At 38.0% G+C, this 22,057-nt stretch overlaps 2 protein-coding genes across 17 annotated transcripts in view; one reads left to right on the forward strand and one right to left on the reverse strand.

The window, feature by feature from the left end:
* NOL8 (nucleolar protein 8) overlaps positions 1-17,837 on the reverse strand; it is a 29,592-nt gene extending 11,755 nt beyond the window's left edge. For 2 of the 7 annotated variants that reach the window (XM_039880363.1, XM_039880359.1), the window contains exons 1-10: positions 17,500-17,835; positions 16,239-16,467; positions 15,602-15,664; positions 14,155-14,233; positions 12,704-12,839; positions 6,959-7,027; positions 3,350-5,215; positions 1,929-2,042; positions 1,282-1,404; positions 915-1,005 (exon numbers count right to left, since the gene is read on the reverse strand). In XM_039880363.1, the coding sequence (XP_039736297.1) occupies positions 915-1,005; positions 1,282-1,404; positions 1,929-2,042; positions 3,350-5,215; positions 6,959-7,027; positions 12,704-12,839; positions 14,155-14,233; positions 15,602-15,664; positions 16,239-16,377 (2,680 nt within the window). In that variant the 5' untranslated portion in view covers positions 16,378-16,467; positions 17,500-17,835. Of the gene's footprint in view, positions 1-914; positions 1,006-1,281; positions 1,405-1,928; positions 2,043-3,349; positions 5,216-6,958; positions 7,028-12,703; positions 12,840-14,154; positions 14,234-15,601; positions 15,665-16,238; positions 16,468-16,963; positions 17,189-17,278; positions 17,356-17,499 lie in introns of those variants that run through there. The other 5 variants (XM_039880365.1, XM_039880362.1, XM_039880361.1 and 2 more) reach the window with 5 other exon arrangements.
* Positions 17,838-17,856: 19 nt separating this feature from the next.
* LOC120616781 (centromere protein P-like) overlaps positions 17,857-22,057 on the forward strand; it is a 27,696-nt gene continuing 23,495 nt past the window's right edge. Inside the window, exons 1-4 of one of the 10 annotated variants that reach the window (XR_005656679.1) lie at positions 17,857-18,237; positions 19,996-20,043; positions 20,299-20,333; positions 21,408-21,456. Coding sequence is in view for 1 of the 10 variants with exons in the window: in XM_039880374.1 (XP_039736308.1) it covers positions 18,149-18,237 (89 nt within the window). In the remaining 9 variants the exon portion in view is untranslated. The remainder of the gene's footprint in view (positions 18,238-19,995; positions 20,044-20,298; positions 20,334-21,407; positions 21,457-22,057) is intronic. The other 9 variants (XR_005656681.1, XR_005656683.1, XR_005656680.1 and 6 more) reach the window with 9 other exon arrangements.

Genomic DNA, 22,057 nt, shown 5'->3' on the forward strand with positions numbered 1-22,057 from the left:
TCAGAGAATTGAGAGCATCAAATCAGAAACTACATTTTCAATAGTCAATTGTTTCTGAATTAGATGCGATTTATTTTTTTCAATTCGAGTTTAGAACTAAAAAGAAGATGGGAGTGGCAACTTGAAAACTGACAGTGTTGAAGAATAACTTTTTGGACCTAGGAGACCTAACTTTGTAAAACAGGAAAGGAGCTAGAAGGAGAAGGGTGAAGCAGCACATGAGAAAGGAGGTAAAGTAATGGGGTGTACAAATAAGGGGGATTAAGATGCGGGTTAGATTAACTCAGGAAGAAAAGAAAAAGAGAAGGTATAAGAAGTTCTAAGACTGGAGACAGAAGCAAAGAGCTTGCTCGAAGATAAGAATAAAAGGTCTTGTAGGGAAAGTTTAGAACCACTGCAATGAAAAATGCTAAAGGAAGTAAAAAATGCATAGAAACGTAGGATGCTCCTGATAGCATCGTTGCTGTTAGATACATGCAAATAAGGATGAATTTAAGTAGAATGGCATTCAATGATGATAAACTGCTTTTTAAAAACCTGCATTCAGCACACACACACAGGAGGGAAAATGAATACTCTTTTTCAGAAAGACAAGTGTGACTTAACTGTCTTCCATTGACTCACCTGGACCTCCCAACTGACTGCCAGGTAGAGACCTCACCTATTATCTTATGCCAGAGATGTGATGGAGGAAGATGGTGCCTCTGGTGGATGCTACCTATTCCTGTCCTTTTGGCAGCTTCAAGTAATTTAAATTTTTTCAGTAAATATGTACAAACAAATACAAGAAGTACAGAGTAATCTAACCATTGGATTATAAGATTCCACAATATCTTGGGGTACAGAGTTTCTCCACTTGTTCTTAGGTTGTCCTAGCTCTGATATCAGGACTGTTTGGACAATGAGGCATTTACCTTCCTGTTCCTCTTCACTGTCACTTTCTAGAAATCGGGAGTCCATGCGAAATCTGTCATCAGTAGCGAACCGAGACTGCAAATCCATGAGCTCAAAGACAAAACGAATCTATAATCAATAGCCATATTCCCAACAAACTGCTTTTAAAGAAGACTTCCAAGGGCCCTCCCACACCCTGAAATTCCAATTAATGTTTGCATAACCTCACCTACCTATGAACCAATCAGAATGGGTAGTGGAGGACTTACTCCCAAAATAGTTAAATGATTAAGTGTGAATCAAGGTCTTTATGCATTTATCTAGATTTAAGGACTGTCAAAAAATAAGGACATGTTGCACGTTTTATTATTTTCAGTCTTAACTAACCTTCTTTCCAGCTCTACCCTCAAACTGAGGTTTAATTCTGAACCTATTACTGTCATCTTCAGAATCAGATTCCTCATTATCGCTGCTGTCAAATAGCTTCCCAGATGTTCTACTCAAGGACTCCTGTTACATAGATGAAGACAGAAACATTTATTAAAAACTGAGACAATCAGTGTTTTCATATGTAATCTTCCTCCTTACATTTAAGAACCAATAACCCAGAAGCATCTCCCAGGTGACAGTGGATGGTGGTCTAAAACAGAAACTCCTGTCTCAGTGATATCTACTTGGCCTCTTAAGATAATAATCCAGAGGCTCCCAATGCAGTCTGAATGGGGGGTGGGGGGAGGGGAGGGCGGAAGGCGGGGCAGACCAGGAGGACAGTTATTATATATGTGAGAACACTTTCAGCAGGATTTCACTAATATTGATATCACTGTGAAGATGATGTGGAAGGTAGGTTCATGGAGAATAAAATCTCCAAGGTCCCTGTAGTTTCTGTGTGTGGTGGAGTGGGGAGCCCTGGGTCTTATCATGGTTCCCGTTGGTTGAGCCTGGCAGTTGTGTGCAGGTCTTGGTATGCAAAAGGCAGAAATGGATCTGCAAAAAATAGAGGAATGCCCAAACGGATATCTTGAACTTCTTACTTTCAGTGGTTTCTCTACCAGATGGCTCTGTTCCCAAGTGAATGTCTCCTCTGTCTCACTTTCACTGTCAGAACCAAAGATGATATGCGTTGGCTTGTTCTCTGGATGACCATCCTAGAGCATGACATCATCAAGAACATTGCATTTTAAGACAACCCCTCATCTCTTTTCCTGCCAAGTCTACTTATTTTCCCAATATGGAAACTTTTGATTTCTTTCTCTCCATATCCAGTTGATCACAAAGTCCCATCAATTGGATCTTCCTGATATCTTTTAAATCTTTTCCCACTGTTACTACCTTGGTTCTGGCTCATGACCACCCAAAGACTGTCCCTCGTTTCAGGTTTGTCCCAGTCAATCTGTTGTTCATCATGGCCTGAACAATTTTTCCCAGAGTTTGGCGAACTTTTCTGTAAAGGGTTGGAGAGTAGCTATTTTAGGCTTTGTGGTCTTGGTCCTGCAGTCCTGTTTTTTAAAATGCTTTAAAAATGTAAAAACCATACTTAGCTTGGAGGCTGTACCAATATAGGCTTTGGGATAGATGGCCTAAGAGCTGTAGTTTTCTAACTCTTGTTCTAATATATACACAATTAATCTTCATTCCCTTGCTTAATGTCCATTTTTTTTCACAGTCCAACCTCCATAGCCTCCTCACAACTCACCTGTATTTATCTCTCTAGCCTCATATCCTGCCACTTCGTACTCTATTTCAGTCATACTGACTGCAAATATCGACTTTTGCACAAATTGCTCCTTCTTCATGGAATGCCTTTCTGAATCTCCTTTACCACTCTTTTACCTCTGCCTGACCAGTTCGCACTGATCCCCACACTAGACTAAGTTCAGGTTGAGGAAGCCCTCTACCCGCATCCTCCCAACCAACCTGGTGTGCCTCCTGTGTGCTGCCAGGGCACATGGGCATACTTCTCTCTCAGCCAGCAGAACTGAACTCTCACCTTCTGCCCACCATACTATGAGCCGATAACTATCTGAGGCAGGGACCGTGATCCTCAATCCTCAGTCTATAAATCCAGCATAGGTACTTGACAGTTGTTGAAAGAATGAATAAAGGGTTATTATTATAAATCTTGGCAAGATAGAAATCATTTGGGAAGTGACTTACATGTAAGTTAAGATGCATTGGGATATATCACTTAACTCTACAAGTTCTGGTTTCTAAAGGAAAGGAGATTATGAAGAAAACTTTAGATAAAAACAAATTAAAATGTCTTTTGTAAATAATTTAATCTCCCTTCTTTTGGGAAATACTAAACGTAAATGGTAATTAAAAACTTCTAACTCAATGACTCAAAACATGAAAATGGTGAGTGCTAGGACACTGGCCTCTAAAGGGGCATGAGAAGGAAAGGATGAAATTTGAGAGAATTCCTGTTAAATCCATAGACTGAAAATATACTCACCAAATTTGCCAGAGCATTATGAACCAGTTTCTTCTGTAGTTCTTTCGCTTTCTGCCTTGCCTCTAAGGCTGCCAAACGCTTCTGATTATCTTCAGCATGCTTATCCTTAACATTAACATCTGATGAACTATTAAGAGAAAGTGAAAAGCCAGTTTCACTTTCCTGAGGGTCTCTCCTAGAGACCTCTGGTGATTTTTTAGGGGCCATGTGGCTGTTTAGATCAGGCCTCTTTTCGGAGCCCTTTCCTGTCTTTGCGGGCCTGTGGCAACAGTCTTCATCAAAGCCTCTCTTGAGAGCCTCTGCACCAAGACTTAAAGATTTCTTCTTTTTTGATAGTAATAGACTAGAAATAGGGTTTGTACTTCCTTTTTCTGCTGAACTGCTTGGGGACACTACTTTGTGATCTTGGCTCTCATAAGTAGACTGTCTCTTTTGAGGGTGAATATGGTTTGGGTCATCTGCTTTCTTTGCACGTTGGAAAGTAGTTAGTTCACTTGATGAACCATTAGCATCTGGGAACCCTTTTTCCATGGACATGCTAGTGGGATCCTCAAGTTTTAAGGAGTTCTGATTTTTATTAATATTGTTAGAGGCAACAGTTTTTTCCAAGATTTTTTTCAGTGATTCCTTCCTGTAGAGACAGCCTACTCCTTTGAATGCCCGGAATTTTTGCTTTAAGTTGTTTTCCTTTGGTTTCTGTTTTCCAGGGGTGTTCTCTTCTTTAAAAAGGGAAGCCAAAATCTCCTCAGGATGAATACATTGTTGACCTCTGTGGAGGCCACTAGAAGTCCTATGGCTCTTGGAGGCTCTGTCACACTTGGCAGTGGTTTCCCAGCTGTCACTCTCAGTATTTTCTTTTGGAGCCTTCAGGTCACTGCCAGCCAACTGTCCCAAATCAGCTAAAGTGAGAGTCACATGGAGACAGTTTTTCATCATGGCATTATACTTGTATTTCTCAGACTCAGCTGATTCTGACACAGAATCAGCATCTTCAGTGCTACTGGAATCAGACAGAGATTTACAACCAAGACGCTTAGCTCTATGACTGACAGCTAGCTCTATGTTGTCTTTTTTTTGTACTTTAATATGATGACGAGAAAATTTACAGTTTTTTCTACTTTTCAAAGTTTTCTTATATACAGGCTTTTCCATTTGTAAAAATTCTGTACTATTTTTGACCTTACCAGCATTTTTTTTCATTGCAATGATTGCATCTGTGTCTCCTGAATCAGAGTTGCAATCATTTCTCACATTATCTTCACTATCAAGGCAAGAGACATTATTTTTGATGCCTAAACCTGTTAAAGAACAAAGTTTGTGAATATCTGATTTGAAATCATCCCTTACAACTTCAAAGGGATCATTTTCAGATTCCTTTATTGAGGACCATGCAGTTCTCTCCAAGTTTTTCTCTCTTGCGATCATTAGTCTTAATTCCTCTTCAGAATCAGTATCATCAGACATGCTATTTTTGTTCCTAGGAGTTTCCAAATCAAAAGTCTGAAAAAATATATTTTTAACTTTCTGACTATCAGAATCAGGTACATGAGGTAATTTAGGAGTAATGAGATCATTAGGTGTATCTTGTGTGGCCTGTTGCTGTGTTAAGTGTGGACTCTCTATTATTACTCTATTGCGTCTTGGTCTCGTAGCCACAGACACAGTGGAACTCTCATCCTTCTGTGCTTTTATCATCTTCTTAGTTGGCCTGTGAAAGTCAGAAAATTCTCCTCGCCGTTTCTTGCTCATAGGATCATTTCCTCCTTCCAATTCCCAAGTGAGGTTAGATATAGGGATGACATTTGTGAAATCCTCCCCTATTTTCTTTAAGTTATGGCAGTACTTTGATGGATCATACTTTATGATGTTATTAACAGTCAAGAAACAGAACAAAGGCAGGTTTTAGAAAAAACTGTCAATCTGGTGAGGCAAAAAATACTGTTTACTCTTACTCTGTTTCCTATCCAACAAAATGAGAACTTAACTAGATGACCTCAGGGTCTTTGGAAGTAAGCTTTCTATCCAGAGTTAAAACAAAGCACCATCACTATTAATTAACAGAAATTACTTGGCAGTTAAAACCAAGCACCAACACTATTAATTGGCAGAATATATACTTGTATGTTGATATCACAGCAAATTGATTCAGGTTATATTCTAGGTACAGAAGCCCCAAGACTGTTTTCTGTAAATTCGAGAAATTCATCTTTTGAGCTGATGCAATAAAGCATAAAGCTGATGCACCCAGAGGGGAACAGCTAGACACTGCATGTTCTCAAGTCTTAAATTCTTTGTGCCATTCCTGCCTCAATACTGGCCCATCCTAGCTTTTATTCTCCTAGCTCAATAACCTCCATTTTACCTTCTACTCACTCACTGCAGAGCATAATGTAGGTCTTTATTAGAAAGCTAATAATTTTCTACCAGGCCCATTTTGTTGCTGACATTATCCGGAAAGATTCTAGTTAATGCCAATGTACTGTGAAGACAGCTGGCCTTTGCTGATTTCCTAAAACATATGAATAGGAAAGTATAAGATGCTGTAAATATAACTCCTGAAAAGTTTCTTTGTCCACTTAGTAACTACTGACTATATGTCAAATATGTGAGGTGTGCCAAAGGGTTCCCACTATCTCTCAACTTCACACTTCTCTTCAATATCCTCCTCTTTGCTGTTAGTGGCTGACTTTGGTGGGAAGCTGGAAGGTAGAGAAGAAGAAAGTCAGTATTTCCCTGACTTTAGTGCTACTGGCAGGAGGAGCAGCAGCAGCTCTGGCTAGGGCTCCAGAGGCCTCAGTGGCACAGTAGCAATAAACAATGAGGACACACCTTTCTACTTCCCTAGCTCCAGGGTGGTAGCGATCTGCTGCAGTTATTAATCTTTGGACAACCTGCTATCAGCCTCCAGCTCTTCCAGCACTTTTTAAACCAATTGCATAGATTATATCCCATTTGAAATACCTAGAACTGCTTCTGCTTCCCTGACTGATAAACCATGTAAGAGCAAAAGATACACAAACTGTACCCTCAGCCCAAAAGTTCACGACACTAGGAATTGAAGGTCTCAGACAATCTGACCTCATTTCCTCAAGAAAATGGGCATCTGAATTTGCTCATCTTGGGTTCCACACTATTTCTCCACCCACCTGCTTGTCTATGTACTTCTATCTACTATTTTTCTCTTTCCTGGACTCCTTCCTATCACTTTTCTATTAATGTGAAACCTACTCCACTTCCTCCAAAGCCCGCTTTAACAATGGCCCTGTGTTCACTTGGCCTACTTTAGCTCTTTCAGCATTGGCTTTGAATCCATGTCAGATGAATGGAATATATAAGTTAATAAGTGAAAAGGTTGCTATGATAATCATCATTTGTATCACTTATTTGTATAAAACCTTATTACACTCTCTCATTTTCCTCTTGAGAAAAATACATGTACGTAGGTAGGTTTTACATTGCCTAGAAGCTGAGAACAAAAAACTGTCAAATAAACATCTAAAGACTTACTGACAGAGGCAGTGAAATTCTAAAGGAAGGAAGTAAACTTTTGTAATTAGTCATCACTTTGGTAAATAATAATTATTCTGAGAGCCCAACGGCAAAGGATATTTTACGTTTATGTTGATTCTTTAGGTGAAGGACAGGTAAGACTCTTCCAAATTTACTCACGACCCAATTCTAAGAGAAAAAAAGAATGTATTTACTATTTATGTCACAAATGGAAAAGATTAATGATACTGCATAAATATAATTTAAAAAAAAATTGAACTCACAGTTGGCCATGATTACCATTTTTGTCTAGTTTACTAATAAGGAAATAGGAGTTCTCATAAAAAGTATATGAGGAAAGAAGAAGGAAAATTGGGGAGTAATCGATCCCATATAAACCATGTAGGATGCGGCATGTTTCTCTCCTTGAAATTACGAGTTAGGCAGCTATAATTCAACAAAGGATTCCTGGCTCAACAAACATGTCTGAGGGATCCATGCATTGAGAAATCTGAAAGTGGGTGTATCAGAGCAAGCAGGGGAGGGAGGGTGGAGTGGGGAGGGGCAGAGGAATGACAGAGACAAGAGCCACAGTCACAGTCTGGCTCTTGCTGCAGACCCAATAGATGTGACAGCAATGAATGGCCAGGGTGCAACCTCTACTGGGAAGAATGGAGGAGCAGAGGTAGTAATTGGGCCTGGTAGGTGGTACACATTGAGGCTAAACCTAGGATTAGGGGCAGAGAAGCTGTGCAAATGGTTGCAGCGTTCTACAAGCCACCATCACAAGACAAAAGAAAGCAGCAGATGTGGGAACCAGTCTCAATCCCATCCTTTGGTGGCCTACCTGGCACTAAATCTATTACTAAGGAGATCATGCAAGGGCAGAAGCAACTTTCCAACCTAAGTAGCTCGTACTCATTGTGACTGAACCCACTAGAAAGAACATAGTCTTTGAAACACAAACCTGCTTCTGCCACCCATCACAATGGAGTCTGGTAGAAGCAGCTGAGGTAACCCAGACAGAGCAGTATGGTTGGTGGCTTCTGGGTGCAGAAAAGCAGCACCAGGAACACACAGGCCAGGAGACCCATAGCCTACAACATACCACCATGGGAATGGTGCCCTGAAACTGAGGCAACCAGTTTCAGGATGCCCCCCTCCTTGGGGAATATGGGGAGTTTTCTACAGCCGATGCAACACTAACCCACAGAGATCCTGGAAGCCTCAGTAGTGCAGGTAAGAGAAAACAAAAACATGTGCTTCACTGCCACTTACTGCATAACAAAAGAAAGACCACTATTTATCAACCTGTTCAACAGTAGAGAGTCAAATATTTCAACAAAAAAAAAAAAAAAGAGAGAGAGAGAGAGAGATTTTCTTCCCACAAATGCCTAAGCAGAGGAAATAATCCATCAAGCACAATGAATAACCAAGGTAACAGGGAGTTCAGAAAGAAAAAACAGAAATAAAAGATAGAAATCTAGAAATGACTGAGGTGAAAGGGAGAATTAAGAGCAAAACATGTAAGTACTGTATGAAGACCATTTGATTTCATTAAAAAAAGCAATATAAGAATAATGGGTATACCAGAAGAGTAGAAGGGAACAGAGAACCGATTCAAAGAAATAATCAATGAGAATGTCCCAACACTATAGAAATAACTGGATCCTCAAACCCCAAAAGCTAACAGAACACCCAATTATCTCAATCCAAAATGGCCTTCACCATGGCACATTATATTAAAGCTGTTAAAAATTAATGACAAAGAAAGAATTCTCAAGGTAGCTAATGAAAAGAAGGAAATCCTATAAAGAAAATCCCACTAGATCAGAATGGAATTTTCAGCAAAAATCCTACCAGCTAGGAGAGTGGCATCAAAATGTTGAAAGAGGAATCAATAGCCAAGAATAATATCCAGCAGTTACACTTTAGATAGGAGGGAAAAATAAAGGCTTTCCCAGAAAAAAAGAAAATTTACCACAAGACCTGCATTACAATAAATGCTAAAATGTTACCTGAAAAAAAAAAAAAAGACAGAGATGCAAAAATGTAAGATGACTAACAGAGAGATAGATGCAGGAAACTGCAACCCTTGTTCAAAATAGGGTATTAAACACTTAAATATAACATAAAGGTTAAAGCAAGTAAAAACATTTAAAAAGAAGATAGTAGCTACTGTAATCTGGAAATGAACTCAGCAAAAAAAAAAAAGGAATAATTTGTGACAACAAAAACATAAAAGAGGAAAGGAAAAGGTATTGAACTTGCATAAGAGAATGGAGATTAGATGCATTCAGAATAGAAAAAACTACTATATACATGAAACTTTCTTTTGCAAACAACTGTAACCACAAATAAAAAATCTCCCTAAGACACAGTACCTAAAAAGGAAGAAACAAATACATCAGAGAATACCATGAAATTAAAACAACAGAAACACAAGGAAAAAGAAACAGTGGCTACACAGAGCTATCAGAAAACAAAAGATAAAATGGCTATAGAATATCCTCATAAATGAATAATCACCCTAAATGTAAATGGACTGAACTCACCAAAATAGAGTAGTGAGATGTATCAAGAAACAGGACCCAACTACATGTTGCCTTCGGGAGACCCATCTCAACTACAAAGACAAACGTAGACTTAAAGTGAAGGAGTGGAAAATGATATTCCAAGCAAGTGGCATCCAAAGAGTGGATGTAGCCATACTTTGTATCTGACAAAACGGACTACAAGCTAAAAAACAGGGAACAAGAAACAAATATGGACATTTTATAATGATAAAGAAGACAATACATCAAGAAGATGTAACACTCATTAATATGTGTGTACCTAACATGGGAGCACCAAAATATATAAAAGAGAAATAAAAAGAGAAACTGACAAAAACAAAATTATAGTTGGGGACCTAAATACCCCATTGACAGCTATGAATAGATGATCCAAAAAGAAAAATAAAGAAATAATGGCCTTAAATGACACATTAGTCCAAATTAACATAATCAATATTTACAGAGCTTTTCACCCCAGAACATACATTCTTCTCTATTGCACATTACATATTCAAAAACAGACGACGTGTTGGGACACTAACCTAGCCTCAACAAATTTAAGAGTCAATTAAACAAAACATATTTCTCCAATCATAATGCTTTGAAATGGGATATCAACTGCAAAAAGAAGGAAAAACCACACATATATGGAGATTAAAGAACATACTACTAAACAAGGATTGGGTTAAAGAAGAAATAAAAGAGATCAAAAGGTACATAGAAACAAATAAGAATGACACTATGGCATATAAAATTTTGAGGACACAAAAAGCAGTAAAAGTTTTTATCATTACAGGGTTACTTCAGGAAAAAAGAAAAGTTTCAAATATTAACAACCTAACATTTCACCTGAAAGAATTAAAAAGAGAAGCCCAAAGACAGAAAAAAAGAAATAAAAATTAGAGCAGAATTAAATGAAAAAGAGAAAAGACAATAGAAAAAAATTAATGTAACAAAGAGCTTGTTCTTTTTTCTACATAGGCTGATATTTTTTATTTTTGTTTTTTAACCTCCTCACACTCATTTTTTTTTTTAAATTTATTTTTTTTAATAAGTGACATTGGTTAACAAATCCAGTGTTTCAGGTGTACAAAGTAGCAGTATTGCATTGTATGTATACTGCTCTTAGTTTCATTTCTATCACTACAGATTTGATCCCTTTTACCCTATCTACCTCCTTCCGCATCCTCCCCTCCCACCCTCTGGTAACCACTAGTCTATTGTCCACGTCCATGAGTCTCCGTTTGTCCTGTTCGTTTGTTGCTTTTAGGTTTATATCCCACATATAAGTGATATCATGTGGTTTTCAACTTTTTTCCCTCTGGATTATTTTGCTTAGCATGATTATCTCAAGGTCTATCCTTGTCGTTGCAAATGGCAGTATTTCATCTCTTCTAATGGCTGAGAAATATTCCATTGTATACATGTACCACAGCTTCTTTAGCAAATCCTCTATCGTAGGACACTTCAGTTACTTCCATGTCCTGGCACCGTGAATAATGCTGCTATGAACACTGGTGTGAAAATATCTTTTCAGATATGAGTTTTCAAGTCTTTGGGGTAAATACCCAGTAGAGGGATTGCTGGATCACATGGTAAATCAATTCTTAGTTTTTTGAGGAAGCTCCACACTGTTTTCCATAGTGGATGTACCAATTTGCAGTCCCACCAGCAGTGTATGAGGGTTCCTTTTTCCCTATATCCTCTCCAACATTTGTCATTACTTGTCCTGTTGATTATAGCTATTCTAACAGGCGTGAGATGCTATCTTATTGTGATTTTGATTTGCATTTCCCTAGTGCTGCTGAGCATCTATTCATATATTTGTTGGCCATTTGTACGTCCTCTAGGGAGAAGTGTCTGTTCAGGTCCTCTGCCCATTTTTTGATTGGATCGTTTGTTTTTTTGTTGTTATTGAGTTGTATGAGTTCTTTGGAAATTTTGGATATTAGGCCCTTATCCTAAAATAAATAAGACTACATCAAACTAAAAAGCTTCTGCACAGCAAAAGAAACCATCAGCAAAACAAAAAGGTGACCAATCAAATGTGAGATGACAGATGCAAACAATGCCTCATAAGGGGCTAATATGTAAAATAAATAAAGAACTCATGTAACTCAATAATAGAAAAACAAACAATCCAATTTAAAAATGAGCAGAGGATCTGAACACTTTTCTAAAAAAGACATACAAATGTTCAACTGATATATGAAAAGATGTTCAACTTCATTAACTATAAGGGAAATGAAATCAAAACCACAGTGAGATACCACCTCACACCTGTTAGAATGTCTATTAACAATAAGACAAGGAATATGTGTTAGTGAGAATGTGGAGAAAAAGGAACCCTCATACAGTGCTGGTGGGAATGTAATCTGCTATAGTCACTATGGAAGACAGTAAAAAGGTTCCCCTCCAAATTAGGAATACAGCCACATTTTGATCCAGCAATTCCTCTTCTGGGTTTCCATCTGAATAATTTGAAAACACATGTTTGTAAAGACATATGTACCCCTGTGTTCACTGCAGTATTATTCATGGTAGCTGAAGACATGGGAACAACTTAAGTGTCCTTTTATAGATGACTAAATGAAGATGATTTGGTACATATATACAAAGAACTACTACTCAGCCCTAAGAAAGAATGAAATACTGCCATTTGCAATGACCCAAATGGATCATTGAAACTATCATGCTAAGTGGAATAAGTCAGATGGATGAGGACAAAAACCTTATGATTTCACTCACATGTGGGATATATGACAGAGAGCAAAAAATGAACAAACAAAATAAAGAAACAAACTCATAAACACAGACAACAGTATGAAGGTTACCAGAGAGGAAAGGGAGTGCGAGGAAGATGAAGAGGGTAAAGGGGGTCCAATATATGGTGACAGAGGGAGACTAGAATTTGGGTGGTGAGCACACAATGCAACGGACAAATGATGTATTACAGAATTTTACATTTGAAACTTATATAATGTTGTTAACCAATGTCATCCTAATAAATTAAAAAAACAAAACAAAACAAATAACATCACCAAATGGTATACAGGCAAACTTGGGAACTCCCTATATTCTTTCCTTATATCCTTGGGAGACCCGTTGGTACCTGGGTTTTGATTTCTTTCTCTGTAAAATGGAGTGAACTGTGCTTATCTAACAGTTGTAAATGCACTTTGAAATCCATAAAGCACTATGTTAACAGCCCTATCTACATTAAAAAGCAACTTCTTTAGATATGATGCCCGTAGGCATGTGGTCTCAGGAGCCTGTTCCTGGCTTAGTCAGGCTACCACAGGAGACTCACTTTGTGCCCTGGTATTTCTGTCCCTGGTACAGCTTTCACGTGGAAATCCACCACTTCCATCTTTTCTAACAAGCTGGTGTTGCCTATTGTTGATTTTTCTTTCTTTGCTTTTGCTGCTTCTCTCTCTTGGGCCAATCTGAATCAAAGAGAAAACACAAATAAAAGAGTTAAAATAACTACGCCATTAACAGTGCTTTTGTTATTTAAATACTATAATGCCTTTTAACTTTGGCATTTTATCTTCTTCAATCCCTTTACTCTTCCTTTTGAGGAATAAGTGTCTTTCAGAACCCAATCTGCCAAGTCTTGATTATTTCTACCCTCATAATGAAGAAAATGCAGAATGCCAGCTCAATCTTCTTATGTAAACTTCCCTACCTTATTTAGGCATGAACAACTGCACCATAAAGAACGTCTGCCTTCTTTATGTTCCACCTTCCAGAACAACTGTCAGATTTATGTTCCTCGGGAACAACTACACACACTTCAAGGCAGCAACACTGTCTTCTCATCCTGCTCTGGAATGGGATCCCAGTTCCTTTACATAGTAGGCACTGAAGTACTGCTGAATGAGTCTCATCACTACCCTGTTCACAGAGGTCTCCAGTTGAAGAACAAAATCAAATTCTCACGTTTCTCCCCAGACCACTCCCTCAAAACACATTTGCCTTAGACCTTATTTTCCCTTGTGCCATTTCCTTAGTCTAGAACAATCTTACCAATGACCCTGGTCACTCCATTCCTAAAATGTCTCCTCTTTTGAAATGTCCCAAACTTACAAACTGTTTACTCCTTGAGAATACCTTTAGCATCTTAAAATGTTCTAATAGTTGATACAATGCTTTGTTCTTGTCACTTGCCTAATTAATCTTATGCCTCTTATATAGGGATTTCCTATTACATCTTTGTATGACACTAGCATTAACAGTCAAAAACAAATATAAGTAATTTGGTAGTATCTATCAAAATTTTAATGTATGTAATTCCATGACACAGCAACTCTCTTTACTGACATAAACCCCAGAGGAACCCTTCCCCTATACAGGAGCCATCCTCAAGTGTCATCTATTGTCATGAAGAGGTAGAAACAGTCTAAATGTTCATCAGTAGAGGATGGCCAACTACACTGTGGTACAGTACTATTTTCTGAAATAGTACTAAACAGTCATTACAAAAAAGGAGTAAGACCTACGTTAACAAAAGATTGTGTTAAAAAGATTAAATAGGCATTCATTTTTACAGTTTAAAAATTACATATGCAAATGCAGTACATCATCTTTTTTGGTGGGGTATAGGGTGATGAGGAGTCACAGTTGAGAGGCATTTTAGCTCTACTCGTAATGCTGGAATTTGCTAATACCATAATATTACTTGATGGTGTCAAAACAACTAAATGGACATATGAAACCATTATAAAAAAAGTGTTTAAATTCATGTATAGCAATTCTTACCTGTGCAAAAAACTTTCTTTTGCTAGCTGAATTTGTAGTGTTCCACCTCTCCATTTTGTTTTATTTAGAACAGACATACCTGTAAAATAAAGCATTATTACCCAAGTACATAACAATACAAAAATATATTTCAGCATGTACTTTTTCTAATTGTTAAGTACCAAGGAAAGTAGACTTGTTAATCATAAGTCCATACAGAGGAAATAAAGAAGGAGACCTGGAGTAATAAGACTTAGGTCCCAGTCTCATCTTGACCACTCACCAGAGGAGTTCATATATTCCTTATCTCCCAGTGTTACTAGAAGATCTGAATGAGGCAAATGTGTAAAATGTAAAGAAAAATTTGTCTGTTATTTGTTTATAAAGTAATGTCAGAAACTCTGGTAAATGACTGATATTTACTTAACATTTATTTCTCACACTGAAACTATAAAGTATTAAATATAATTTTTCCAAGGAGAATCAGAGGACACTTTGGAGTCCTATAGCACATTTTTATTTATTGCCTCATACTAGCTATTACTGTGTAACTTCCAAATTAGCTACAAGTGACTAAACTCTGTTTGAACTGCTATGCCCTAGTAGTTGATTTTCTCAGTATTCCTATAGCTTCCTTAATAATAACCATTAAACAGATAAAAGTTTCTATTGGTAGGTACTATTTTAAAAGATACTATTACCAGCAAGTAATATCTTTGTCAGACATCAGATAAGCAAACTAGGGCTTAGAAGTTTAAATAACTTGCCAAAGGTCACACATTAGAACTAATATGTTCTTAACCACAATTTATTTGTCCTATCTATTTCTTCACTGAACAATAAAACAAATCAATTTTTTTTTAACAAATGAAATGCAAGGCCGATGACCCTCTTTCTCTATTAGCATGTTCCCTTTTTTAGTATCTCTTAACTTTTCAGCCTCCAAATAACTAGAGTATATTACTCCATCAGTGGTAGTATGGATTATCTTCCCTTTCTTCTTCAATGAAGACCACAGTTTGCCCTCAGCTTTACTAAACTTATTGATAGATTTATAATTTTAAGAATATCGTTGAATAAGGGCATACTCTAAAGCCAGCCCTCCCCTAACAGCATTTAATGATAAGAAAATTACCTGCCCAAGAAATGAACACACTGGGTATGGCATAACATCCGGTGGAATATGTACAATAAGCAATTTCTATGAAAGTTTTGTCTCTTGTCCAAAATAGTTTGGAATACCATCTTTGAATAAACCCGTTAGCAATGTGCTACCATAGGTCTGCAGATGCCAAATGGTATGTAATTAAATCTGCTGAGTTGCGGGATACTGCAATTCTCTTGATCATGCATGTCCCTCTGGATGACTTAAAAGTAGCTATTGATATTTGGATTTAGAATGAAGTTATTCCAAGTTACACAGTAACATGAACTGGCAATTTGTATAGGAAACACATGAAGACCTTACATTTTTTCAGGTCCGTTTCTGCTATTCTGATGTTGATATATGCAAAGACTTTCTGTGGGTTTCCTAAAAAAAAAGAAAAAAGAAATTTATTTAAACTGTTATTCAGAGACCAATGTAAAAATGATTAAGTTTCTAAATTAAAAAAATGAGCTCTTAGAAACATACTCTTTCAAAGAAAAACCTTGTTTATTTTTCATTGGACACCAAGACTGCATTGTTCTAAGTAGGATTATCAAAATATTCCAAAAAAAAATGAATAAGAAAAAAAATGTCTAGTGGTCAGTTACGGTAACATTTTGATTATGTTAGGGATATTCTACTTAATAGGATATTAGAATGAATATCCTATTTAATGGATATGAGAATGTTAACTTTGAAAACTGAAAGTTACATGCTTCAGAAATTGGATGCTTTGGAATTTAGAATTTTTTTTAAATTTCAGAAATGTAATTCTGAGCAAGTTCCACATAAGTAACACCTCCAGGGAGTGGGGTGAGGTACACAAGACAGTATCCTAAATGAAATACATATCGCTTTTAGTGTTCAGGGCTAACATTCATCTCGGGTTTTTTTATTTTGTGATAACTGATTTGAATTAGATATACCTTTAACTACCCATGAAGGATTATAACTTTACCTTGGTCATCTTTCCGAGTGATGATCTCCACATCAGAAACTTCTCCAAATCTGCTGAACTGACTTTGTAGGTCTGCCTCAGAAATGTTCTGGCCGAGGCCACCTACAAAAAGGCGCTTTGTTTCTCTCTTGGCTTTCATGAAGGCTGGGCACAGACTCACTTGTACTGAAGTGGAAAAAATAATTTTCTGTCTACAGAGACAAGTTCTTTCTCTTAGTTCTTCTCAAACCTAAAAAGCAGAACCAAAGAAACCCAACTCTTTTCCTTGTAACTTCTATGCCAGATTGGTCACCTGAACTTTAACTTATTATATTGTTTCTAAATTTTATTCCTGGAGATTTTGTTCAAGCCCTTCATCCATTTTCTCCATGAACACACTTTGGAACAGCACTTCTACACACATATAGACACAGGTACAGGCAGAAGCTTTCCCTTAAATAAGCACATTATACTCTACCCCTCTTCATTTACTTATCCATTTTAGGTGTTTTTTCTTCATTCATTTATACATTCACTTATTCACTTTAACAAATGCATAGGATGAGGCAGGTCAACATGCTAAAGGATAAAAAGGCAGTGCTCCATCTTGGAGCTCCTCACAGTCGCGTGAGAAGTAAGCAAATGATGCAATTACAATGCTGTACCACAAGAGAAGGGTCTACAAAGTGCTGTTCAAGCAAAGAAAGCAATTGATATAGCTAATACAGACTTGTTTTGTTTTTTACTATGTGCCACTGTTGTATGAAGTAGTTTGTGCGCATCTCATTTTTCAGATGAGCAGGAGAGGTTAAGTCATTTTCCCAATACTATTCTGAGAATTAGTGGTGAAGTAAGAATTAGAAATCGACTCCAATTTCAGGATCTGTAATTCTTAGCACTAAACTAGTTAGATTGATGGATTAGAAGGGACTCAAGAAAACTCTTCGAGGTAATGAGAATGAGGCCCATCATGAGATCTCTTATTCCGCTTAGTACCCAGCGGGCGACTCAGCTCCCACGCCCTGCCCTTCCCCAAGAACTAACAGATTCCTCCCACTTACGATCCCAAAACAGCGCCCGAAAGCCCGAAGCATGGCTCCTGTTCTGGGTATGAGCCACGGCCTACATCCTCCTGGTATAGTACCCCGTCTCAACTTCGCCTCTCCCCGCCCCCCGCCCCAATCTCGCCTCCCCCTCAGCCTTCTTCTTCCTGAAGACCCAAAGACGAGAGACACGGCAGACAAATGACCCGGTCACTTTCCATGCCCCCTACACTCCTCACCAAATTGTCTTCTACACCCAGCGCAGGGAATCTAACTTCTAGTCACGTGTCCCAACAGGTGCAGTCTCTCTTCCTTCCTACTCGATTTCCAACCCAGTGTCCTAAGGTTCCGTTGCCATATTCAGTTCCCGAGTGCTCTTTGTTTCCCGTCCTCTGTGATGCCGCGATGCCTCTGCCACCAAGCTCTTTACGTCCTCAAAAGACCGAAACAAAAATTCTATAATTCATTCTTAAGAAGGTTATCGCCTTATGCTTAGTCACTCCTGGACTAGATCGGCAGAAGGGAAGGAGCAGAAAAAAAAAATGAGGCGCTACGTTCCCGGAACATCCTCTTTAGTGACGTTGGCATCCGGGTTGCTTCAAAGCTCCACCAGCCCGGGTTGGACTACACTGCCCTTGGGCTTCGTGTTGAAGCGAACCAACTATCTCCAAGTAGGGACTGCTGGGAAACAGTTGTGGCAACGTGCGCAGTGATGGCAAGAAGCCCGGGATACTGTAAGACCTTTGGTTGTATGTATGCACAAGCGTCGCACATACTCCGTAGCCTCCCCCGCCGAACTCCTGGAATGGTCCGCGCCAGGAGCGCGCGAGGCTTGAAACGCTGGGCGAGGCGCGCGACCGTCAGGCCACCTTCTGTTAGCCCTGTGCCATGGATGCCGAGCAGGCCGAGGTCCGCGCCTTGCAATCGGAAGGCCCGGACCTGAGGCCGACGCCGGGAGAAGACACCGCCCAAGTCCAGTACGTGGCCCTCCTTACACCCAGTGGGGCGGGCGAAGGTCTCCCTCTCGGGTGTTTGGGACCTCCCTGTAGACTTTTCCCGAGCAACGAACGTGGCCGGGAACTCCTGTTCTGTATTGGGCCTAGAATGAGTCCGCGCTCCTCCAGGTTGGAAGCGCGTTGCCATGCATGAACTGACTTAATCTCAGTAGTGAGAAAGTTGTTTGCTTTTACATTCTCTTTCTCTGGCAGATAACTATCAAGGCGAAGGTTTTGCTTACCTCCTAATAAGCTTGCTAATAAGCTTGTGTTTGGTGGGGAGCTGTATCCAGTTGGGTTTTAATAACTATGATTTCATAGTGTTTGTTTTTGAGTCACTTAAGGCAAGTGCTGTTGATTTTTCCTTTATAGTGTTATAGTTTCCTTTGAGGAATAATTTACGTAAAATAAGTTGATATAGATAAAAATAGCTAATATAGCCTGTAGGAGAATTTTGCAAAAGCCAGGCAGGTAGGTGGTCGTCAAATGCCTGCGAAGGACTGCTGTAAGGGAAGTAGGGGGCTTCCTTGTCTAAAGATAAACAACCATTTTGCACTACTAGGCAGAGATAAATGGAGAGCGCTATCGGCCACAAACTGGTGGCATCGTATGTTATTAAGTAACAGGCATGTCTGTCGATTACCAAGTGCCAGATTGAGAAATGCAGAGATCTTTCTTTATGTGCATCATCTCTTTTACTATGACAATCCTCTGAGATCCATACTATTGCTAACCCTGATTAAAGTTAAGGAACCTGAGGCTCAGAGAAGTTAAGCTGCTTGCCCACAGTACCAGAGAAAGGAAGTTTTGGAGCTGGATTGGAACCCAAAAGTCTGACTTCAAAGCCTGGGCACTTGGCTTAACTGAAGGAAAGAAAGGGTCTATAACAGTTATGGATCTATTGTCTCAAACTTGCAAGCTGCTTGAAAGCAGAAATTACCTTTATTTTTTTCAGTCAAGACTAATTTGACTTAGGTACAGAGAGAATGAGATTTTCCTGAGCTCTTGGGACAAGAGTTGGTAGACAATGAGAAGTTCTAAAGAAAATGATTTCTGCATGTTGGATGGCATGAAGGTAGAGAAGCTGTGACTGATAAAAGGGAGAGGGAAGCAAGTGGAAAGGGAACAAATAGTTCTTCTTCAAGTGCAAGTGTAAATGTATTACAAACCCTTGTTGCTTCGGGGGTGCTCCACGGATGGAAGGTTTAGCATCTTTTGAGACTTGGGTAGAAATACAGATTTCGGCCTCACCACAACCTACTAAGTGAAAATCTGCACTTTAACAAGACCTCCACAGTATATTATGCACATTTGAAAGTTTGAGAAGTGCCATATCATACTGTAGGGGAACATTTCTCTGTTGGCCACAAATATTATTAACTCAAGATAGTATGTAGACTATTCAGGCAATCTGGGCCTCCTCAGTGATCAAGTTGGGAAAGTTGGAAGAGTCCAACTTGTGGAAGACATTAAATGTTAGTTCAGAGTATTGAGATTTAATGCGAAGTTATTTTTCACTATAGTGGTGAAGGAATATTGGAACCTGTGAACCAAGTTTTTTTTTATTGTGGCGAAATACCGTAAATTTACTGTCTTAACCATTTTTAAGTGTACAGAACGGTGATGTTACATACATAGTCTGCAGTCATTAATACCATCCACTCCATAACTCCTTTCATCTCCTAAAACTGAAATTCTGTACCTGTTAAACAATTATTTCCTGTTTTCTACCCCCTTTAGCTTCTGGCAACCACCACTGCACTTCCTCTGAATTTGACTTCTCTAAAGGTACCTCATATAAATGGCATATTGTCTTATTACGCTTAGCTTGATATCCTCAAGGTTCACCCATGTTGTAGCATATTGCAGAATTTCCTTCCTTTTTTAGGCTCAATAATATTCCATTGTATATACATACACTTAGCTTATCCATTCATCTGTCAAATGGATGCTTGGGTTGCTCTCATGTTGTAGCTATTGTGAGTAATACTGATATGGATATGCATGTACAAATATCTGAGACCTTGCTTTCAATTCTTTTAGATATACAACAAGAAGTGGAATTGTTGGATCATATGGTAATTCTATTTTTAATTTTTTGAGGAACCTCCATACCGTTTTCCATAGTGGTTGTACCATTTTACTTTCCCATAAACCAGTCTACAAGGGTTACAGATTCTCCGCATCCTCACCAACACTTTTTGGTTTTTTTTGACAGTAGCAATCCTAATGAATATGAGATGCTATCTTACTTTAGTTTTGTTTTACATTTCCCTAATGATTAGTGATGTTGAGCATCTTTTCATATGCTTATTGGTCACTCATATTCTTTGGAGAAATGTCTATTCAAATCTTTTGCACATTTTTGAATCAGGTTGTTTTTCTAATTGAGTTTTAGGAGTTCTCTATATACTTTGGATATTAATCTCTTAACAGATATACAATTAGCAAATATTTTTTCTCATTCATTGGGTTGTCTTTTTACTCTGTTGATAGTGTCATTTGATGTATTTTTTTTTATGCAGTCCATTTGTCTATTTTTTCTTTTGTTGCCTGTGCTTTTGCTGTCAAATCCAAGAAATCATTACCAAATCCAATATTATAAAGCTTTTGTTCTGTGTTTTATTCCAAGAGTTTTATTGTTTTAGGTCTTACGTTTAGACTTTTGATTCAGTTTGAGTTAATTTTTGTATATAATATTAGGTGGGGTCAAACTTCATTCTTTTGCATGTAGATATCCAGTTTCCCCACCACCATTAAATGATTTTAGCACACATGTCAAAAATCATTTGACCATGTATAGAAGGTTTTATTTCTGAGCCCTCTGTTTTATATGTCTGTCTTTATGCTAATGCCACACTATTTTGTCTACTGTAGCTTTGAGGTAAGCTTTGAAACAGAAAGTGTGAGTCTTCCAGTTTTGTTAGTTTTCAAAGATTGTTTTGACTATTTGAGATCTCGTGATATTCCATTATGAATTTTAGGGTGGGGGTTTTTCTATTCCTCCACAAAATTTCATTGAGATTTTGGCAGGGATTGCATTGAATCTATAGATCATTTTGGGTAATATTGACATTTTAATAATACTAAGTCTTTCCAATCCGTGAACATGAGCTATGTTTTTATTTATTTATGTCTTTAATGTCTTTCAGTTATACTTTGTAGTTTTGGTTGTACTGACAAGGTCTTTTATCTTCTTGGGTGAGTTCATTCCTCAGTATTACATTCTTTTCAATGCTATTGTAAGTGGAATTGTTTTTGTAATTTCAAGATTGTTTATTGTTGATGTATAGAAACGCATCTGATTTTTGTGTGATGACTTTGTATCCTGCTACTTTGCTGAATTCATTTGTTCTAACAGTTTTGTGTGTGTGTGTGTGTGTGTGGAATTTTTTTCTACATATAAAATCATATCAATAACAGATAATTTTACTTCTTTCTTTCTAATTTGAATGCCTTTTCTTTTTCTTGCCTACTTGCTGTGGTTTGGAGTTCTAATACTATGGTGAATAAACATGGTGAGAGTGGGCATCCTTGTCTTGTTCCTGATCATAGAGGAAAAGCTGAAAGCTTTTCACCGTTGAGTATGATGTTAGCTGTGGGCTTATCATATATGGCCTTTATTATGTTGAGTACATTCTTTTTAGGCCTGTTAATATTTGCTTTATATATTTACATGCTCTTATGATGGGTGTATTAACAAATATTGTATCTTTTTGTTGGATTGGCCCTTTTATCATATCATATAATAACCATCGTCTTATTACAATCTTTGTCTTAAAGTCTATTTTTTTTTTTTTTT

Source organism: Pteropus medius, unplaced genomic scaffold (genome assembly GCF_902729225.1).
Source record: "Pteropus medius unplaced genomic scaffold, Ma_sr-lr_union100, whole genome shotgun sequence".
Taxonomy (NCBI): Eukaryota; Metazoa; Chordata; class Mammalia; order Chiroptera; family Pteropodidae; genus Pteropus; species Pteropus medius.